General features: G+C 38.0%; 1 protein-coding gene across 5 annotated transcripts in view; it reads left to right on the forward strand.

Annotated features, from left to right (window-relative positions):
* Positions 1-23,429, forward strand: part of LOC121370644 (probable methyltransferase TARBP1) — a 124,444-nt gene that overhangs the window by 73,123 nt on the left and 27,892 nt on the right. For 4 of the 5 annotated variants that reach the window (XM_041496012.1, XM_041496011.1, XM_041496014.1 and 1 more), the window contains exons 19-23: positions 1,451-1,600; positions 12,222-12,305; positions 15,862-16,049; positions 18,943-19,024; positions 19,595-19,775. In XM_041496012.1, the coding sequence (XP_041351946.1) occupies positions 1,451-1,600; positions 12,222-12,305; positions 15,862-16,049; positions 18,943-19,024; positions 19,595-19,775 (685 nt within the window). Of the gene's footprint in view, positions 1-1,450; positions 1,601-12,221; positions 12,306-15,861; positions 16,050-18,942; positions 19,025-19,594; positions 19,776-23,429 lie in introns of those variants that run through there. The other variant, XR_005957709.1, reaches the window with a different exon arrangement.

The following is a 23,429-nucleotide window of genomic DNA, read 5'->3' on the forward strand; positions in this document are numbered from 1 at the left end:
GTCGGTCGTATTCAGCAGCATTGGTCAACCAATGGGAACGATGAACTTGCAATCTAATAGGAGATCTGATTGGTCGAGGCATATAATAATTTGCAGGATTCCAGTAAAGTATCCAATCGCAGACCATCTTTTATATTGATACTTTGCGGGGGTTCCACGTGTTTTATCAACAGGTTTCAATTGCCAAGTGATTTAATTTTGTGAAATAGTTCTTAATTACCAAACATTCCAATCAAGATATGGAGCCGCGCTAGTAATAAATTTAATGATTCCTAAGTTCATCGATAACAAGGATGATAGCCGTGTTTCTGAAATTTATATACGTGTCGGAAATGCTTGGAAATGGGAATGGATGGACAAGGTCGTGCGCATGTTGATTGATGGTAAACCCATAGAGCGGAAACTCAGAGAATCTGTGAAGAAAATAGAACTGGGAGATGCTTGGTGCACTCTCTGTAGCATAGATATTTTGTATGAGGACGAGGAGCCATTGTGGATCACATACAGAAATCCATGTAGATTGTTGAAAGGTCCTTTTTGTCAGAAGGTGGTATAGAAAGTAAGTACTATGTTACAAAATCATATTGATTTCCACATAATGGGCAAATCTAGAAACTTTTGAAAAAACTTAAAGATAAAGGGGCTTATTGAGTTTGCAAAAAGTGACACTCAAGTAGAATCAATAATTGAAACAGCATTTAATTTTGTTCAGTCAAGTAGATAACATTAACATATTAAAGCTATACTGACATCCAATGAATTTTATATTACTTTGTCTTACGAATAATTTTCTTGAAAAAGCATGCAGGAAATGCTCTAAAATCCATTTTTGGCCCCCAGACACAGGGCACTGCCGTGAACCCGCAAGGGGCCTAATCAGCCCCCTTGACCCCTGGCCAAGATTTCAGCTGATTTTGTGAACCTCTGCTCTCATGCCTACCTTTGTTTTTAAAAATGTGAGTAAATGGAAACAAATTGCGAGTCAGGACTTGTGATTTACTCATCATCGCAAACCCTGCTTAGTACAATAGAACATAGATAGATAATACTTAGTCTATGTCTCTCTCAACCAGTGATTCCTAACTGCAGGTATTATCCTATCTGTAGAAAAGTACATATAAAAGATTTCTTGCTGCTAACAGCAATTAGTGTAATCTATGTGATACTATGATGGGGTGAGAATTGGGGCTGAATGTAGCGCAGTGCCATGTAATTGTTAAATCAAAAAACTCTGCTAGGTATCATCCTGCCTATGGGGAAGTGCATGTAAAGCTAGATTCCTTGCTGTTCTTTGGTACTATGTTGCTGCAGTGGGTTTCCTCTTTCTGTCTCTCAATCAAGTGTTGAAATAACCATAATATGTTAGACACTAAATGGCCATATGTGTCTTTAAACAAAATGCCTTTGCTTTTTTTAAAAGAAAAGTAAGTTAAAGTAAATCATCTTTCAGGATAACAGGGTTGAATGCTGGTCGTTCATCTGGAAGTCATTAGTTACTGAAGTTCATCCATCAGTCCGTCACATGCAGGAATGGCTTGTGCTTCGACTTGCTCTTAGATTTCCGACATTTGTTGATGATTTGTGGATATATTTTGATGAAGTAAGCGTTCTCATTTTCAAAACTCTGATAGTAGGGAATAATCATGCTTTATAAAATTTGTTAACAATCTTACATGGATAAATACTTAGAGCTATCTAACCTGTAGGAAATTTTGGGGCTGAGCTTAATTTTACCAGTATTTTTTTTGGTGTCCAGAAAGCTGAGACAGTATTTTAAGTGGCATTTAGGATTTACCGTATATCTTCGCCTGTAAGTCGATCTCGGCTATAAGTCGAGTCCCTAATTTCAAGCCATGAAAACGTATTTTTTTATTGACCCGTTTATAAGTCGACCCATGAAAAACAACTTATAAATATTGAAGTATTTCTTACTTTCAGCACATGAGAACAATAATGTACAATATTTGAACAAAAGAAAATTATTTTACAAACTTCGGTTTTCACGTTTTGTACATCGCAATATTCCAATCAAACTACATAGCATCAAAACGAAATATTCCCTTAGTAGATAATGAAAGCTGTTTGACTGTTACCGTATGGCACTGTACAGCATGGTTTTGTGCACTGACAACAACTTTATTTATAAACACTGACAACAGATCACTACGATAAAACTGAAAGTACATGTATCATCGGTTAATCACATGTTTTGCCGCCATATTAATACATGTAAGGAGGATAACTCTGGATAGTACACTGGTTTTTGTACCAAATGATGTGTGTCCCTATTGGACTAGTGAACTGCAGAGATCAGTCTTAAGTTATTTTAAGAGAAGGCTCAGTAATATTCATGACGTTAATCACCGACAAGACATTGTTTGAACAACCATTAATGACAGTGAGCAGATTTCAAAATAAACTCATGCAACTGGTAGTTAGTATTGTTTACATTTTAGCTATTAGTGATGACTGTTATTTTAACTAAGTGGACTGTTGTCTTGGCATGTGAGTGGCATCGCACGCCTTTTCGCATTACCAAAACCGTTCTAATGCCAAAAAAACCAAATGGTTATAAAAAATAAATGTGTCAAATTAACATATTTGAGTATAAATACAGGGCATACTTCAACAATAAAACTTGTAAAATAATCCCCAAAACGGTAATATTTTTGGGTGAATTTTTTTTACCCTCTTATAAGTCAATCCCCCAAGTTATAAAATAATTTTTGGGTGAAAAAAAATCGACTTATAGGCGAAGATATACGGTAATTTATATATTTTATAATTGTTTAATAAATGTATTTTGATCAAAATGTAAAAATATAATATAAATCAATATCATGTACCATTAATTTGCTGTTACAGATATCATTTGTTAACTTATATTTAAAGGCATACTCAGGTTAAATATTACCTTTATTTGTTGGAAAGACAAGTGTGATTTCAATTCTTACTTGTCCAAAATATTTGTCCACTTGCCTGTCCAAAGAATTTGCTTGTTTAAGTGAATGAATGAATAATACTGGTATAATATGTCATATGTAATTATTATAATAACACATTATACCAGCTTAATATATATTATATATTATATTTTATGTATCTGTATCTTGCAAAAATTATAACACATGCTGTGGAATATACAAATGAATTCAGAAATGAACGGATTAGTATTTATTGGCAAATGAACTGTCCTGTATCCAAATTTTATTTATTTATTTATGGTTTTTTGCATTGAATCCACGACTGTGCGTCTGTCATGCCAGAATTCCAAACCATTCAAACAAACGGTTCAGAATTATGACGAAATGCACAACGATACATGTACCGTATTGCCAATAGACTACTTCGGAGTTCCGAACTGCACAAGCACGATACTCCGGAAACGAGTTATAGCGAAAACGGCCCCAAACGAAAACAGAACCAAATTGGACAAAATGGAACCTAGCGTTGGCTCAAACGGCACTAAACTCTATGGCTATATGGCTTAAACAGAAGTACAAAATTAAATGTATAGCTGAAACGGCATTACAAACATGCGTTGTTTACATTATTCATAATAACACCCCAACACCGTTTTCACCAATTGATACAATGAAATGCTGTTATAGCTAAAAGTAACAAAAAATCCCACAAAACACACACACACACACACACACACACACACACACAGACACCAACCCCCCAAAGAAAAAGCACAACACAGTGTAAACAAACGCTCTAATTTACGACAAGGTGCTTCGCTTTCATCAACCTGACTTGTAAAACAACATAAATGACTTGATAGTATAATAAACTAACTAAATATATTTCAATTTGCATCAATAGAATGAAATGGAGTTATAGTATTTTTCTCTTTTAAAAAATCCAAAGCAAAAATGACCACTCACAATACCTAAGTGATAATTTTCTTTTCTTTGGGACTACGTAATTGGTCAGTTTTGTGATTTTAGATGGGAAAGTCTACTTAATCAAGGGTTTTACAGAATTACTTACAGTAATAAAGTGATAATGTCCATTATGATTTGAGGGGGCGTCTGCGCGGCTATCAGACAGTACCTTGTGATCTTAATAAAAGAGGCACATCTTTTTGGTGTGTCTGGACACAGTGTCTGGGGACCATCTAAATATACACCTGCCAATCAGGAACCACAGGTACAGGCCACGGAAAGAAAAGACCAATTAACGAAGAATACACTCGGATTATTATTTCAATACGTGGGTTAATTTATATACAAACCATAATACAGTTATTTCAACACTTTGACAATGGTGGCTTATTTTGTATTGTAAAATAATATATACTTGTTGCCGGCTTACTGGGATGGATATTACTACAGAACATTGCGATGCATCTGCAAAAATCAGGTATGTTTTGTTTCTTCAGTATTTTGTATTACATAACCATCAGCTCGCCAGAGGGCGTATTCACTGGGATGGTACAAAATGGCTGCGCCCGTTATATATAATAGCCGTCACATTTAAGCGTTTTATTAATTAACTATACGATTATACTTGATATTAATTTACAACATTAAACGATAATGTGCATTATATATCGTTGAATATGCATACCAGGCCAAATGCCTTAATTGTCCCTTCCTTTAATAATGTTTTGGTTATTGATAAGTGTTTTTTGTTCAGAGGGTTGGTAAAATAGTTCGGAAGTAAACTGAGCCCCTAAAATGGGCAAAAATACTAGGGTGTGTGTGTGTGGGAGGTTGTTCGGGTGCATGCTATTATAAAGATATTGTCAATTTTTTAAAATTAATATGTTGTTATATAGGCTGGTGGACTAGTAGAAATTCTGGCGGGCTAGTAAATTTTAATTGGTTCTGGTCTGACGGGCTAGTGAAATATTTTCCATTTCTGCACCCCTGTCGGACCATATCTTGCATACAGATGCATATAGGACCATCAAATCTCATATGTAGGAACAACTTTGGATGGCAGTGTGTCACCTACTATTACTAGGTCACTGTGACTTACTTTTCATGGTCTACTGCACATAACAGTAAATCCTTGTCCGGACCATATCTTTTATACAGATGCATACAGGATGATCAAATCTCACACGTAAGGAACAACTTGAGATGTTGGTGTGTCACATACTATTACTAGGTGACTTTGACCTATTTTTCACGATCTACTGCACATAACAGTAAATCCTTGTCCGGACCATATCTTGCATACAGATGCATATAGGACCATCAAACCTCACATGTAGAAACAACTTGGAATGGTGGTGTGTCACATACTATTACTAGGTCACTGTGACCTACTTTTCAGTCTACTGCATATAACAGTAAATCCTTGTCCAGACCATATCTTGCATACAGATGCGTATAGGACCAAACAACTGTAGGAACAACTTGGAATGGTAATGTGTCACATTTTAATTAAAAGGTCACTGTGATACAAATAAATCATATAATTTGTCTATATTCTGAACATCATAGGAAAATCTTGTTTAGCCTTTGAAGAAGTTAGGACTTCATTATTCAGACAGCACCTTGTCCAATGGATACAGTATCATCAGTAGTTGGTCCGAAACAAACTGTTCATCCATCCCATCGCAAAAATTTCACATAATTAGAATGGAATCATACATAACATATTCATTAATATCTATGGTTTTCCATCAAACACCTGACAGACATATCGTGTACCTCACCGGTACTCTTGTTCAAAATAAAAGATTTAGAGCTAGTACTTTTTCCAAATACTTTCTGAAATTTAATGAAATTGAAGTTCACAGTGTATTTAAATCCCAGTTAACTTTGACAGTTTTGTGATGTCATCTCACAGTTTTATAAATAAAGTATAGTCTTATTCAACTTACTGTGCTAGCACAACAAAAATGCTATTCAACCTGAGTCATACCTACACACTGCAGAATTCTCTCCCTTGCCGGATATGCGCAATGCTATCCTTGCACGGGCTACCTGTAACTTCATTCTCAATTCTGCAGTCCACCTGTTAACACCTGTTAAGCTTTGGCAAAAAGTTTTCTTTACTTGTAATTTTGTGTTTGTTTTTCGGTTGAACTTGACATACGGTTGGTAGTTGGGAATTCTGTGTTGAATTTACCATGTCTGATGCGAGTTCGTTGACAGCTAGCGCACGGAAAGTTTGTGCACGCGAGATGGATGTCAATTTCCTTTACGACGTAAAGACACACACGTGTTGTGTCCGGACTGTCGGTCTTGTTATCATGACCGTCGGTGTGAGATCTGCTCCACATGGTCTCCTGACTAGTGGGTTTGGTTCGGTTCGCAGACTCAGGTTTTGGGTACCAGCAAAATATTGTCGTCTGCTTCGGCAGTAGTCGGCAAGTCGGACTTAGTGGGTAGGTCCCATAAGTCTGCAGACACTTTGAAAAGTGTCCGAAAAGGGGGGAAACACAAGGGTGTTTCTTCGTCGGTCCGTGTTACGAGTACAGTTACCGATACTTCGGGAGCGCCCCCCCCCCCCTCCCCCGAGGGCTCCTATTGTGACCGTGGTAAGTGAGCCGTCTTCGTTAGTGACGGTGCCTTCTTCTGTTTGTGTGGCTTCATCGCGGGCGTCGCCATCGTCATTACTGTTAACTTCGTCGTCGCGGCACCAGTTTTGACGATTTCATTGGTTACCGAGCACATGCACTCCGTTGTGCATAGGTCCACTGCTTCGTCCGCAGAGCAGGTGGCCCCGACTTTGCCTTCGATTGCTGACAGTCGCTTCGGCACCTCAGCATTCTCAAGGCCCGAGGAGAGTTCTGCCAGTTTGCTTCGAACTGAGCCAGTTGTTCCGATGCCGGGATCCGTCTCTGATGGCATCCCGACCGATGTTTACCGTTGGGTGGAGGACTCGTCCCATTTGGGTCCTCCGTTTGCATATGTTTACCCCAAGGGTCCGGTGACTTCGGTAGCAACGGACATCTCCTCACAGTTTGCACTGTCTTTGGTCCCTACCTCTTCGACTTTACTCGATAGAGGATGAGGTTCACACAGATACCCCTCAGCAGGGGATACTCTGTGGCCGCAAACTCCGACCGTTCCGCACTTGGCGCAGGAACGACCGCTTTCAGGAAACGTTGTTTCAGAGTTTTGTGGAATTTTTTAACGCTTCGTCTCAGTTGGGATAATTGCTTTCGCAGACGGGACCGTCAGGTGCGGCTCCCATTCCTCCCCCCCCCCCCCCCCCCCCCCCCCGGTTTTCCGCCAAAACCAGCAGAAACTGCGTCTCGACAGCAGTTTGACGATGCAGTTAGGGATTGTCGTTCGGTTCCTATTGTTTCCGTCTCAGGAGACGCTGCCCCAGGGGCGTCTCGAGTAGGGGGAGGAGTCCATGTAGATCTTCGGGATCCAATGGACAGTGACCTGGCTTCAGAGGAAGCGTCGGTTGGACTGGATTCTGTCACTGACCCAGCTCTCTCTCACTTCGGTTCGGAGGTAGAGGAGGAGTGCGATTATCCGGCGGTTCTGGGTTTTGTCAGGGACCAGGGCCAACAGGTATGCAGGGACGCTATACCTCAGGTTGAGGCCCAGCCTACATTCAAGGGTGTCTCCTTCGGGAACCGTTCTTTGAATTTGGTCACTCCTCGTGAGGAGTCGGGTTTACCACTTGCACAGGAGGCGCACAGTTCACTTTGTGACATTGATGTGTTGATCACTGGCAGTGATCGTGTCCTGGGAGTGGGTGTTGATGAGTACCCAACGGCACTGCCAACTGGGAAAATCTTAACGGGAGCACGCATTTTTCGTGCCGACTCCTATGAGACGCTGGGGGTGGATTTTCTCGAACATCCAGCGGTCGTTCCCGCTAGTGTCCGAGCCGCTTGTTCCCCATCACCGCATGTGTCATTGCCAATCGCGGATCTGGAATCGTTCGAACGGTTGGCTAAGTCGATGTTCCAGGTTAATAACCATTTAGGTACGTTCCTATTTGGCTTGGATAAGGCTGTCGAGAGCCTTCCCGCGATGGCGAAAAGCTGTTTGGAGGCTGCGTCAAAAGCCTCTAAGCATATCGCTCAGTTATCTGGCCGATTGTTTGCGAACAGTCTTTTGTTACAGCGTGACCATTACCTGGCGGGTTTGAGTGCGTCAAACGTTGTGAAGACGGTTTTTCGTACACGTTCGGTACGGGAAAATTTACTTTTCGGTCCCGATTTTAATATTGTCCTAGACAAGGATTTGTCGCGACCAGTCCCGAACACTCAACCCTCAACCTCTGGTAAACGTCGGTCCACGTTTTCGGGGTTCAAGCCTCCTGTGAAAAAGGCTGCTTTTTTACAGTTGGCTCAGATCCCTAGGGTTCCTGACACTAGGAGGCAACCAGGTAACAACCCGTCTTCTGCTAAGCGAGGACGCAAACGTCGTACTGTGTTCCGTTCTCAGTCCACCAAAGGCGTTGTGTCTACGGGTGGTAAGCGGTTGGGGTGAGGGTACGTGAACGATCGGCAGTTGCTTTCGGAGGTACCGTTAGCAACCATACCCGTGGGGGGCAGGCTCCGCCATTTCCTTCGAAATTGGTGCAAGCTGCCTGGTCTCGACCCCTGGGTTCTGTCGGTCGTTCGACACGGTTACAAAATACCCTTTTCTTCGAGCCCTCCTCTTACTTCCACTCCGAGAATGCTGCCGTTACCGTCAGCGGATCGGCACGTTTTAGTGGAGAGTATGATTGCCAAGTTTCTCGACAAAGGGGCCATCCAGAGAGTCATTCTCGACACTCCGGGATTTTATTCTCATCTTTTCTTCGCCCAGAAGAAAAATGGGGAATGGAGACCAATCCTAAATTTAAAGCCACTGAACGTCTACGTCGATGTTCCTTCCATGAAAATGGAAACGGTTCATTCGGTCAGGAACCTGCTTCAGATTAGGGAGTGGGCTGCGTTGATCGATCTGAAAGACGCATACCTCCATGTCCCGGTGCACAAGGCGTTTTGGAAGTTTCTGCGCTTCCTGTTTGACGGGAAAGCGTACGAGTTTTGTGTGCTCCCGTTCAGTTTGGCGACGAGACCCCATGCTTTTACACGTGTGGTAAAAGCGGTGGTAGGTCATGTTCATTTGTTAGGAGTTCGAATGCATACCTATCTGGACGATTGGTTGATCCCAGCTTCGTCGCAACAGGAGTGTCAGACCAATGACGGGTGGTTTTGGACATGATCTTCCAATTGGGTTTTATTCCCAATTGGGTGAAATCGGAGTTAACGCCGGCTCAGATTTTCACATATCTCGGAGTGGTCTTCGATCTTGTGGTAGCGTCGGTTCGTCCCACCGATGCGTGTATCCACAATTTTCAAACGCCGGCGCGACTTTTGATGGGGGAGCAAAGTACTACGGTACGATCTCTCCATGTGGTGTTGGGCCACCTCGAATCTCTGGCCTCATTGATCGTGCGGTTCAGACGATTCAAACGACCACTCCAGTGGCATTTGTCCCCACGGTGGGACGGTCACAACTGGGACATGATAGTGCCTCTGGGCCCATGGTTCACTCATCCGATACAGGAGTGCCTGTCGGACAAGTGCATGTCGGACAGGACCGAGTCGGTTTATCAGTGTCACTGGCGTATGTGGGTTGGTTGGGCGAACGCACAGGATTTCGATCCCTTATCACCTACTGTCAATGATTTAGCGGAGTACTTTCTGGCGTTGGTCCAAGAAAGGAAACTTAAAGTCACGACAGTGAAAAGTCACAGAGCTGCGATTTTCACTACTCTTAAACAGTGTGGATGTCGTGACTTTTCTAAGAGCTTGGTGTTGCATGATTTACTTAAATCATTGCAATCCACGGTTGAACAACCTTCCATTATTCCGAAATGGAATGTCTTTCTGGTGATACATGCACTTAAGGGTGCGCCTTATGAGCCGTTGAGGTTTGCTAGTCTTCGTGCCTTGACGTGGAAGACTCTGTTTCTGGTTTCACTGGCGGCTTGTTGTTGGATCAGTGAGATACATGCTTTTTTGCATGACTTGGTTGATTACAATTCGGACGGGTCTGTCACTTTACGTACCGACCTTATCTTTGTTGCTAAAAACCAGTCTCCGGGGGAAGAGTTTCCACCTACTGTCATTCACAGTTTATCTCGTACACTGTCATCTGATAACTCGGATAGACTTCTTTGCCCGGTGAGAGCATTGAAGTATTATTTGGAGCATACGAAAAACCGGCGGCAGGGTAAAAAGAGATTGTTTATTTCTTATACCATTAGGCCGGGTGATGTCACAAAAAATGCTTTGTCTCGATGGATAGCAGCTACCATCGAGCTAGCATATGAGATGGCGGGTGATCATGTGTTACGGAATTTCTCTGTTAAACCACATGAGATCCGAGCCATTTCTGCTTCCCTGAATTTTCATGACTCTTTAGATATTATAAAGGTCATGAATGCAGGGGTTTGGAAAGGACGGCACACTTTTGACCGTTTCTATTTCCGGGATATGGCAGTTGGTCCTGACGGTACACGTAGGATCCAGACAGTCATTGCAGCTCAACACATCGTGTCTGTGCGCAGGGCAACGGAAAGGGGTTGACCTCTTTTCCGTCCGACTGCCATCGATTCACGCTTCGGACATGTTTAACACTCCACCCTTTTCTGAGGGATGGGGTTTTTTGTAATGTTGTCTACCGTTTCCTCTCCCTGGGGAGATGTTTTTCCTCCCTTTCATGGGGATGAGTTTTTCTTTTGGGAAGCCCCTTTTTAATCCCAAAAGTTTTTTGACTCCTTGTTACCGTATGTCGTGGTTTGTCCTATCTCCATGTCATTACTTCAAAGGAGCTTTTTGGGTACGGGTAAGTCCTCTTATTTTCTTACCTCCTCCCATTAATGTTGAATTCACGTGCTCTAACGGTGTCATTGCACGTCCGTTATAGCATATTTGTTGTGCTAGCACAGTAAGTTGAATAAGACTATTAGAAAATTTGTTTCTAATTTTCATTATTATTCATACTTACCTAGTGCTAGCACAACAAACTATACCTCCCACCCACCCCTATGAGGCTTTCCCTCGGTGGGTTTGGGTGGACTTTGAACTGACAGGTACCCGTGCAAGGATAGCATTGCGCATATCCGGCAAGGGAGAGAATTCTGCAGTGTGTAGGTATGACTCAGATTGAATAGCATATTTGTTGTGTTAGCACTAGGTAAGTATGAATAATAATGAAAATTAGAAACAAATTTTCTAATTTTATTTCACAATTATTGTAAACTAATTTTATTTAATGTATACGTTTCACTGTAATTTGCCAACATAGTCCTACTTGTACTGTTTCCGCGATCGCATTGCATGCACATGTTCTCGACCACGTGCGCAAAATGAACAAAGACTGAAAAAAGTAGGCTACACAAAACTATAGTTTATATCCATTTCTGCAAACAACTGTTGTTTCTTACAAATTTACTTCAAGATTAACTTGCGCATGATAAAAGTGTTCAATCTGTGCGACTGTTTTGACTAGTACAGTCTCAGATGACCATATAGCATAACCTATATTCACAGGTTGGAACACTTGCTATCGGCCCCAAACAAGCATAATATATATGAAATTAACACACTGCATGAAAAACGTTTCATTTTCGGCCAGTGTTTTTTTACCAGTGCTTTGGTCAAACACAGTTTGAATAACAATCTCCAGATCTTTGTTTTCATTCATGTTGAGCACATGTTGTAAATTAATAACTTTATTGATTAAAATAAGCATTAGCATTGGATGACATTGTTTTCTAGTTGTCATTACCGATATCACTAGCTGAACATTTGGAGATATAATTATATGTTACAGCTCCAACTTCCATTTATTTCCACTGCTAAAATTTGATTTTTGGACATAATCAATTTATTTCATGGACTGATCAAAACTTGCGAGTGAGCTTGATCAATATATAGACCAACGGTAAGTAACTCTAATATGAACCTTTTTTGTACACAATTACAACTTGTTGGCTATTCCTGTAATGCCGTTTTATTGAGAATTTCATTTTTAATAGTTCACTTCTCCACGGGCAAGTGAGATCTTACCTATCATTTGCCTAACCGTCATAGTCCACTTGCCCTAGGTGTCGGGCAGTCATATTTTTTAACCTCTGCTTGACCTGAGTATTGCTTTAAGACAATTTAAAGTCCATTTTAAAAAATAATAATTTGATATTCATGATTTCACCCAAATGATGCATTAGATCGATCAATCAAACATTCCTGACATATTCTAGTCCATACATGTAATTATGTTCTTGTCTTTCAGTTTTCAGAAAGAAGGAATTTGAGTTTAACATCTTTAATTACGATTGTTTCTCACCTGGGACCACACCTGCCAAAATCATTGCAGGTAGATTGGTAGATAACATTAAATAATAATTGCAACCTGCTTAATTACTATTGTTATTATGTTAAATGATTATTACTTTAGAAATTATTTCTTATTGTTGCACATTATTATTCTGTAAAACACACACATGGGGAAAACTTGTAGATGCAAGGTCCACAGTCAAAATGGAAAACGTAAGGAAACTGTTTATGAATGCGGGCTTTGCAGTGTTCACTTGTACAAAAATATCATAACACTCAGTGAAAAGTATAACACTAAATTACTTTTTAAAACAACACTGTACATTGATGTTATATCACACAATTCATATCTATCTTTTCAAATACATGTATTTTTTTTAATTTAACACATAATATTAATATCGACACATACAGACATTTTTCCATATAAAAGTGTAAGTTGGAACCCAAAAATATATTGACACAGATTGACATTGATTCAATCGTATCGACTCAACCGAGACAAAAACATGATAGTTAATACACGTTTTGGCCAGGACCAGCCAGTCATATTGACACAAACGCTATATCAACTCAAACAAGAGCGACACAACAGTGCTCCACTGTATACTATATATATTATGATATTACCCTTTTGTGTTTCGGTATCGTCAATATCATATACATGTATTAAGAATAAAAATATATATTATTTTTATTTCTAATATATGATATTGACAATACCGAAACACAAAAGGGTAATATCATAATATATATAGTAATAGTAATAATCTCTTTTATTATATAATCTCAAGCTTAATATGTTTTTAATGTTATAAATGTGTTTTTGTAAACTGTATATGCAACTTTAATTCTAATTAGTCATTACTTGATATTCAAATGATGTAAGAATATGTGACACGTCTTTTTGAATGGAAATGACGTAAGACTTTAGTGACGTCATTTTGGATATATCCTTACATAAAAATAAACTATTGTTTTTTTGTTTTGTGAACGCTGGACAGCTTTCAGTGTAAAGTTTTTATTGAAATGTTTTTGTTTGATGACTATGAATGCATATGTCAATTATGGAGTGTCACCGTAGTATGTTTGCTTAAATGTCAATAAACCTAGTGCTGTGACCTCGATTAATTTGCAAAGTTATCAAATTCTAAAAGTATGTGATCTGAGAAATATTATAAAAAAATTTATCTCTGAAGACTGAACGATCAAAATCTTTCAAGGAGTGTCACCTGTGTTGACCATAACAATCAGGTGTCAAAGTCTCATTGACTATACCAGATGATATGTGCATGTTTGGGTTGTGTTTGGTCATCGAACAATGCTATAATTAGTCTTTGTTACCTAGAGTTTGGTTATCCCATACAGAGCTTACAACCAGTTCCCAGTTTGTTGTATGCAGTACTTGGTTTGTTCTAAGCATGTTTGTTAAAAGTGTTTTTACTGTATATATAAATTATATAATCTTTATCCTGTAATTTACCCATAATTTCCATTATCTGTTACATAACTTAAATCCTTGAATTGAGGCCTGTCTTGAATAGCAGCCTGCCTTCTATAACTGCCAACTTCTGCTACTGTAGCTTTGTCTTGTCAATGACCACATTATATTCATCATTTCGGTTGTATAATGTTAAAAGCTTACGATTAACCAAATGGCGAGAACAGGAACGGAGAAGTGTTTTTTTTTATTTTTCAGTGAGATAAGAGGTTTTCACATGTACAAAAAGATTTGGAAGCTTACATTAGAATATGACCTTACAATAAGGTCTCACTACATACTATCAGATGGCATTCAAATGAAGATTGCCAATAGAATGGGTTCCTGTTGGCACAACATGCATTATTGCGAACATATATTAAGACCAGACCTCCTCTGAACCAGGATTCTCTCAAAACCTGATATTTTCTTAGGTCACATGATTTATGCACCAGTTTACCTCTCTAAACTGAACACCGGACGAATAATTCAGTCCCAAACTCTTTATTTAAAAAAAGAAAGAAAGAAATGTTTTATTTAACAACGCACTCAACACATTTTATTTACGGTTATATGGCGTCAGACATATGGTTAAGGACCACACAGATTTTGAGAGGAAACCCGCTGTCGCCACTACATGGGCTACTCTTTCTGATTAGCAGCAAGGGATCTTTTATTTGCACTTCCCACAGGCAGGATAGCACAAACCATGGCCTTTGTTGAACCAGTTATGGATCACTGGTCGGTGCAAGTGGTTTACACCTACCCATTGAGCCTTGTGAAGCACTCACTCAAGGTTTGGAGTTGGTATCTGGATTAAAAATCCCATGCCTCGACTGGGATCCGAACCCAGTACCTACCAGCCTGTAGACCAATGGCCTAACCACTACGCCATCGAGGCCGGTCTCTTTATTTAGTGCAAATTGTACATCTGAAAACCGGACGGTTCAGATTACCTGACCGTGAGCATAGCTAGTGCAATATGCACATGTTCAGGTTAGCGTTAGAGGTGTAATCACTATTACATACGACTGGCTATGGTTGGCAAATAACAAGTAAGCAAGTAATGAGCAAGTGGCAATTTTGATATTCTTCACAAACATGAGTATAGTTTGCTTCAAGGATCAACAAAACAACATTGAATTTAATCCACTCTCTTCCTTTGATTTTGTTCCAAAACTGTTTAACAAAATAAAGAGTAGGCAAAAGTAGGCCTAATGTTGGCTGTGCAGTGTCAAACTATCACTCGATGATAAACTTAGTCATTAAAAGTATATATTAAGCAAATGTTAAAAGATCTTAAGTCAGTTTCGCTATTGGAACATTATGTGTTGAATACATATTCAATACATATGTAAGGAATACATCTTCAATACATATATAAGGAATACATCTTCAATACATATATAAGGAATACATCTTCAATACATATATAAGGAATACATCTTCAATACATATAGAAGGCCGAATATGAATAGGACACTAGCGGAAACAAATGACAGAGTACAACAAAAGCTTTTGTATCAATACAAACCTCTAAAAACAAGACATCTCTTAACACAGGACAAAAAACTTTGACCTGTGGATGTCCAGTTTAGAGGGTTTCACTGTATAAGATTTATTTTCACTCCAACTCTGAGAACATTCCCATCTCAGTTTTTTGCTATATGACCGCATCTGGTTGTAGTACCGGTCCGAACCACCTTTTCAGGTACCCATTCACACCTGCTGCATCTTCCACTATACACTCATGTCCTAAAAAGTCGATACACAATATTACAAAATAACATGGGCATATTCCAGCCAGAAAGCCTACCATTAAAAATACATATTGTTTTAATTCTTCCCCAATTACTAGAAGTGAATATGTGAACCACAACATACGTCACAATTAGGAACTATAGTGGACTTGATGAATGAACTCTCACCTGGAAGAACTCTGTAGTGAGACCTATATTAAAAAATTATGCATGCAAAAGAATAGAAGTCTGCTATGAATAGAAGGCGGGTTGCAGGTTTTAAGTTGTCATCAAAAAAAGAAGAAAAAAAAGAACAAGCATACATATTAGGCTTCTATTGAAGGATTTATGGTAAATGGTGTTTACTTTTTCCACAGAGCAGTTACTACATGAAAGCCATCCCTACAGTGATACCCTGGTGCATGGCTCATCATTTCAACACACGTCTTCATGCTCAAGTGACCATCATAAAACTGTGGAATCAGTGCATTGCTGTAGAACTTGATGATGTCACATCTGCTTTCAGCATTGTGAAAACATTCATGTGCTTCAACACAGAGAACAAGTCAGATATTTTACTTAGCTGTATTGCACTAAATAATTATTTGGTTGTTTTTGTAATAACTGTATGTGTTTATATATAATATTATATAAGTGTCAAGGCAAAGTGTCATCAAAAACTTCACTTTGATCAGCGTGACTTCACCCTGTTATTGTCACTAAAAGAAAATAGATGTTGCCTTATAAAAATAGTAAAGGTCACTTGCTGAATACCCAGTCATGGATGAATGGTGAAGAATTTGGAGAAAGCAATGTTTGAAGACATCTTCGTAATGTCAGACTGAGTGTTTGAAGTGATAATGTTCTCCTCAAAAACATGCAACATCATGATCAAACATAGGCCTAGACCAGGCTTACAGCTCTATAGTCCAAAGGTACAATGGTCGAAAGGTTCAGTAGTCGAAAGGTTCAGTAGTCGAAAGGTTCAATAGTCCGAAAGGTTCAGTAGTTCGAAGGCTCATTGAGCATAGACTAATGTTTTACTACATCTAATATATGTATGGTATAAATAGGGCGTTATATGTTAACATGTATTTTATCCTGAAAGTTTTGCAACAGCATGGCTTCAGTTGATGCATAGCATTGCTTAATTTAAGATGATGGTAAATGTAACTGTTACAATAATTCACTGTCAAGCCTACCTGTATTTAAAATTTAATTGTCAGTCAGTGTCATAATTTCCCAAACTAGCTAGCCCATTTCACAACGCGGCATACAAAATGTAGGTTACTGTTGTAAATTACGGTGAAAATTTATTATTGATAACAGGCAGTTGAAAGCCACTAACGTAGATATCAGATGGCAGTTAGATGATTTTCTAAGAAGGATACAAATTGTAAAAATGGATCTAATATACACAAAATACCTTTTTTGAAACTTTGCATTCAATAAAAAATATTCTAGGCCATACAAAAATTTCACACGTAAATATTGGAGATAACTCACATATTTTATGCATTCGACAATTATTGCTTAGCAGATAAACTGACAAAGCTACTTCATGGATGTTCAATACCAGTGAATACATTCAAGATGCTGCTAATAGTTGATAACCAATGTATTAACTAATTCTCACTTCTTCGCAAAGAAGATTTTTATTGTTAAAGTGGCACTTACGACTACTGTAAGGTTGTTTTGCCATAAAACTGACTGTAAGTCATTACAGTTACCTTAGCTAAGTTTCTTTCATAGAATGGGGCCCTGATCTGCAATACTTAAAGAACACAACATTATTGTTCCATATTAGAAGATTGCTTTCAGAAATAGCTATATTCCTTTGCAGTGCTTAATTAATGAAATCAGTATTAAAATAGATTTTATGGTATTTGAAGAATATACTAGTGGGCTTAATTGTTTTAATGTGTATTACCATAGGCATCAGAAGATACCAGCAATTAGAGGATCAGTAATATACTGAGAGGCATAAATAACGCAATGGGGATTTTACTGAATATTTCTTGATAGAAATATCATATATACATTAAGCATTAGGATAAATAATGTATTGGTAACAACTTTAAGTTAAAGAGGATATTGTTCAAATCAGGAACAAATGGAATAAAATGAGTTTGCACCAAGAAATACGGAACTGGGCTAAATGTACAACAACACACCATTGCATATGAAAATCGTTTTGCAAGTGCCTTACCTGCACTCGTCTCCCTATAAAAACAATATTTGTTCAGTGTTTCTATATTTTTTCAATATGCCATGATTAAATAATGCTGAGAGAAACCAAGCCATTGGAATGATCAATGCTGAAATAACCAATGCAATCATTGCATGACCATTCCAAGTTTATCAATCGACAATAACTCGATTAAGACACGATTTCTTGCAACGATCGCCACCCATCTGGAGCGCCACCTGTGATGTCAGCCAGAAAGGATCATCAGATCCACCTACAACATCTTCGAAACCGGTTCCAAACAGCTGCAGTCACTGCTAGAGCCATAGTTGGAAACAGGAGATGTCCCATTAGTGCCTGTACGGTTCGTAGACGTCTTGTAACGTTTGACATAGTGTGTCGCCGTCCCTACCAAGGTCCGGTACTAACCCACAGACATCTTGCAAGACAATGTTGGACAGCAAATGGTGCAAATCTTCAGCGTAGAGAATGGCCTGTGTAATGGAACGAGATCGTTTGGAGGCGGAAGTGTGATGGTATGGGGGTGCAATTAATAGAGATTTTCGGTCACAACTGGTATTGGTCCAACAAAACCTTAATGCTGCATGCTATCGACAATATCCTAAGACCTGTGCTTTTGCCCTTACTGCAGTGCAACAACATGGAGGAATCGGATGACTTGTCTTTCAACACTATAACGTCAGACCCCACACTGCCAGACTCACCCAGGTGTTTCTTCGTAACAATATCATCAATGTGTTGGATTGGCCTGCATTATTGCCCAATATGAGAACATGTGGGATGGACTTGGGCGTCAATCAAATTCATGGACAAGTGAACCAATTTCAAAATGTTGTTGAGTTGACTCAAGCTTTACAACATCACTGGGCAGCCATTCCACAGGCACAAATGCCCAGAACATTGCAAGCATTGGTCAGATCACATGGTGGACACATGCGCTATTAACTGTCGTCTCAAATTCATCTGGTTATTGACGCTAGAGGAGAGCTGATAAAGCTGCATAATAAAGTCACATCGACATTATTTAACAGAACATAAATTTAAAATTGCCATATCCATTATGTACATTATGTACATTTATGCCTTTCAGTATATATTAATTTGTTTTTTTCAAAATGTTTTTCAAATGAAAATCATGTCTTCTTCCTTGAAAAGTTCTTTGTGTCAAAGTTAGTGGAAGAAGTTATTATGCCCTACAAATTCGATCCATCTTCACCCCTGTATGTATTGTTTCATTTTTCTCTTTCAGCAACACAATGAAAAATGTTAAAAAGTTATTTGAAAATTACTTCATAAAAACTTTTGATTTTGTACGGGACTACAGCCTTGAGGTGAGTTAATGTCTACTATTTTGTAATAGGCTGCAACAGAAAAAAAAATTGTTAGGTTTTGTCACAAATTTCTCACTGATTATTACACTATGTATATATTCTTTGGAAATATGTTATGCTATCTAAAAGATTTAATCAACAGTTTTAACTGGCAATAGGTCAGCAGGTTTAAAAACAAATATGTGTTTGTTTTAGCATACTGTTGTATTGTATCATGTTAAATAAAAGCTTCTTGTTTGTGTAAGCAATTTTATGTTTGGGCAAAGTTCATTGGAGCTGAGATACTGGGTCTTGATTAGTTGTTCACTTCCAACACTAAAATAACTAGACTTATCTTAAGGTTAACGTTAGAGCAGTTAAAGGCGGGGTCTAGATTAGGGCAAGTAAGGTTTCTAGGGGTGTCAAGTCATGCTTCCCAGGAAAATGTATTTAAAAAAAAAAAATTCCATCCCAGAAACCCTCTTCCTGCACAATAACCTGAGTTAATGTTAGTTTTTGACTTCGAATAAATATTCTGGAGTATGTCATACTTGGTAATAACATGGCATTCTGTTAATGTTTTCCAAACAGACAATCTTCTACACACTTCCAGTGTTAGCTATATTGACAGATGAAGAATGGATCTCACCTGAAATGTTCACAGCTCACGACTTGAGTGGGAATACACAAATGGGTTATCGGCTGCCTCTCTACAACATTACCAGTGATCTCAAGTGCTGTCATGCTGGGCCATGGAGAATCAAACCACCAGGTTGCTAGATAGTGAGAAAAAAAACTGGGATCATAAAATATGATAAGAATGAATTTTAAAATGTCTAGCATTGGGGCTATTTTCATATGCCGTATTGTTGAAGGTTTGTCCTAAAATACAAATAGATCAACAAAAGTATTGAAGATATCGAGACCTGATTTATACATATTTTTTATTTAACATCCATTCATGGTAATCACTTTGCCATCAAGATTATTGTTCTGGCACCATATCCAGAAAATATTTATCCAACCAAATAACAAAAACGAAAAAAGGCAATAAAAAAACTAACAAACCACAAAAGCCAAACAAACTCCCCACCAAATACAAAAACAAATTGTTGTGAGTTTAAGTTCCGACAATGCCTTTTACCTTGTTTATTATTTTATTTCAGCATATTTGCCTAATTTTGTCATGAAATAATATATATATTTTATTTGCCAAGGCTATTTATGGGTCATTCTACAGAAAGCATTAGGCCAACTTTTCAAAATATAAATTCAAGATAAAACAATTAAAAGATATAAAGTTTTATTTTTAACTTTTGGAAACTAGATGAACAAAGAAACATAAAATGATATCTGGCCACGCAGAACTGTAATCGGCCTGCACATGCAGACACAAGTTACTCTATGAACAAGCTCATTATGTCATTGGTGTTACCGGACAAGTGGGATAATTCAGTAGTTTAATCCATTGGTTTATAGTGATCAAGAGCACATGGATGTGTTATCTGGGTGTCCTTAATAACATATTTAGAATAACTTTAGCATTAAAAAGTATCCAAGGGTGTAATTTTGCATTTCCACACAGATATTCTATATGTAATTTAAATTATACACTGTGGTAGTTTTAATTATTTAAAAATATAGTCCTTCAAAATAAATTTCATCAAAGTCATAAAGGTAGAAGGTATGCTTTCCTTAATAAACAATTTAAATTTCAAAAATAAAGTTTCTAGATAAATGAGAGTTAAAATATTCTTGAGTAACACCAGAGACAAAAAAATAACACCAATGACAATGTGTAACACCAATGACATTCAAGACTGTATCCTTGAAACACTATTATTCTGGAGGCTACCACTACTCATTAGCAAAAGTATGTAATTAATATTTCCTTAAATTTTTGTGGGTGGTTTTTTCAGCTATTAAAGGCCTATTAAAATCATTGTGTGTTTCTGGGAACATATTGATAAAAGTTAGATACAGCCGGTCACACAGTTTAAAAAAATAAACTAAATTCAGCAATTGAATTTGTTTTTTAAATATTAAATATTAAGTTAAAAATTCATTCATGTATGTATGTATGTAGTTATTTCCATGCTTATATTAAGGCTCAAGCACACTGTCCTGGACACACACATCAGCTGTCTGAATCAGGTATCTAGAAACATAACTTAGTTCAGGTCTATGTTCAAATATGCACCAGCAGTAACCCATACAACTAAGGACTGTCAATTGCAGACGTCCATATTTTTTTTTAAAGATTAATTTCATAATAAAATTATGAACTATGAGCAGTATTGTTAAATCTATTTCACTGTATACTTTGTATTCCCCATAACCAGTAAAAAATGTTAATCCTACTTCACGTAAGCACTGTAAAAAATCTACGCTAAATGTTCCAAATTTTTTCTGAAAACAAAGATGCCAATTCAAGAAATAAATCATACGAACTACATTCAAAAGAGTTAACTCTTGGTCCTTTTTAATACATTTTTGGTATGATTTTAACTTTCCTTTATCATAAAGTTAACCTTTAACACTTTAAACTAGAAAGGTTGATAGTTTTTAATTGCGTTCAGACACATGCATTTGGAAAAATAACCTTTCTACACATGCACGGTTTGTCATTTTCAATTTTCAAAGCAACTAGCTACATGATAAAAAAATCCCTACATGTATGCACAGTGGATGAACACTTTGTTCAATATTTTTTTAAAGGAAAAATTCAGTTTGTCGAGCATTCCATTCCGGTGTAACAGCCCAAAATATACCCGGCCAAACTATACCCTGGGTTAAAGTGGGCTAGCCTGTTTTATATCCCTAACCCTAACCCTCATTTTTATTACTAACCTGTATACAAAATAAATAAATAATCTGGACTAGAGAGGTATATAGATGGATGGATGGAATTTAACGTGCACATTCAGAGCAAGCTGTTGTAGGGCACGCCTGTCTTGGGCACAGGTGCCAGCCTTGGCCGGCTCCTCCATCCAGGACAGGAAAGGTGGGGGGGGGGAGGGACCGCAAGTGAGCACCAGCAGCCCAACCATGGTCGGTAACAGGCGGGGGGCGGGGGGGGGGGGGGGGGGTAATGGTGCTATGGAATTTTGAATGGAGCAGAAATTATGCCAAAAAGAAAAAGTGCGCAATTTTGATTGAGGAATTTGGGCGCAATTTTGAACGGTTGGTCAAAAAAAAAGTGTCTGAGCTAATATAGGTTTTGACATTAGTGAATCGAGAGTAGCTCGTTAATTAGACCTCTATGATGCTGTGGTGTCTCCCTAGGTTGCCCATAGGGCCCTTAAAAAGGGCCGGATGTATATTCTGAGCTAGCCTGTTTAATACCCTGGGGTATCTTCTGGGCTAGTCCATTTTATAAAACAGGCTAGCCCACCTTAACCCCAGGTATAGTTTGGCGGAGGGTATATTTGGGGCTGTTACACAGGTCCGTTTTTTACCAACACCCATCAATAACATTTGCTGTTAATACAGATAGGCATTATGTTCATACCAGTGAATAGGTTGTAAAATATAAATTTTATAATGCATTGATTCTTAATTAACAGAATTTATACACTCAAAATTATTTACAATTGTTATGAATGAATTATATGTCTACTATTCACTACAGTCGAGGTACAAAAATGTAGCATACCTTTTGCAGATTGAATATAATAATTAAAACAAATTCTAACAATAGAGGGCTTAAAATTATAAAAATTAAATGATTTGGCCTTGTTGATCTAGCACATGTGAGGTCATGTGACACGCACCAAATGTTAATTCATCTTCCTCTAATTTAAGTCAATTTTTACAAGTCAAGTAGACCCGATATCAGTAATTTTAAGGAATAAACAAAAACGATTTGGTAAAATTAATGGTTTTAGTAGAGGTTTGTTAAGTTTTGTATTTAGAAAATTACTTGTCTGAACTTTATTGTTAATGGAAATGTTCACTGTGAAGAAAACCTCACAAATGAATGACAAACAGATGACAACAAATAAGGATGTTAATTGCGTGAACTGTTCTTGAGAAGACAAACCGAACAGAGCTGGAAGCATAACGCAGTTAGGGATGTTGACAATATACTCTTTACATTCCAACAAAACATTTATTTTACCCGAAGTGCCATTATGCAACTATGATGCTGCACATGTCCCTTTAATTTTCAAATCATCTTCAAAAATATGCTAAGCGAGGAAAAGGGCATCTTATTAAAATGCATTGTTACTGGTGTTACTAATGGTCATTGGTGTTACTCAGTACCTGGTATCACCAATGACAGGTAACACCAATGCAAAATAAGTAAATAATTAATTTTTGCACTCTAAAGAATTAGTTGAGAAAACTCAAAAAGTACATGTTGTAGCAGACATACTATGTCTATAATAAGATACAAAAAGTTTCTTAAAATTATTAACCATTA

This window comes from Gigantopelta aegis, chromosome 4 (genome assembly GCF_016097555.1).
Source record: "Gigantopelta aegis isolate Gae_Host chromosome 4, Gae_host_genome, whole genome shotgun sequence".
Classification (NCBI taxonomy): domain Eukaryota; kingdom Metazoa; phylum Mollusca; class Gastropoda; order Neomphalida; family Peltospiridae; genus Gigantopelta; species Gigantopelta aegis.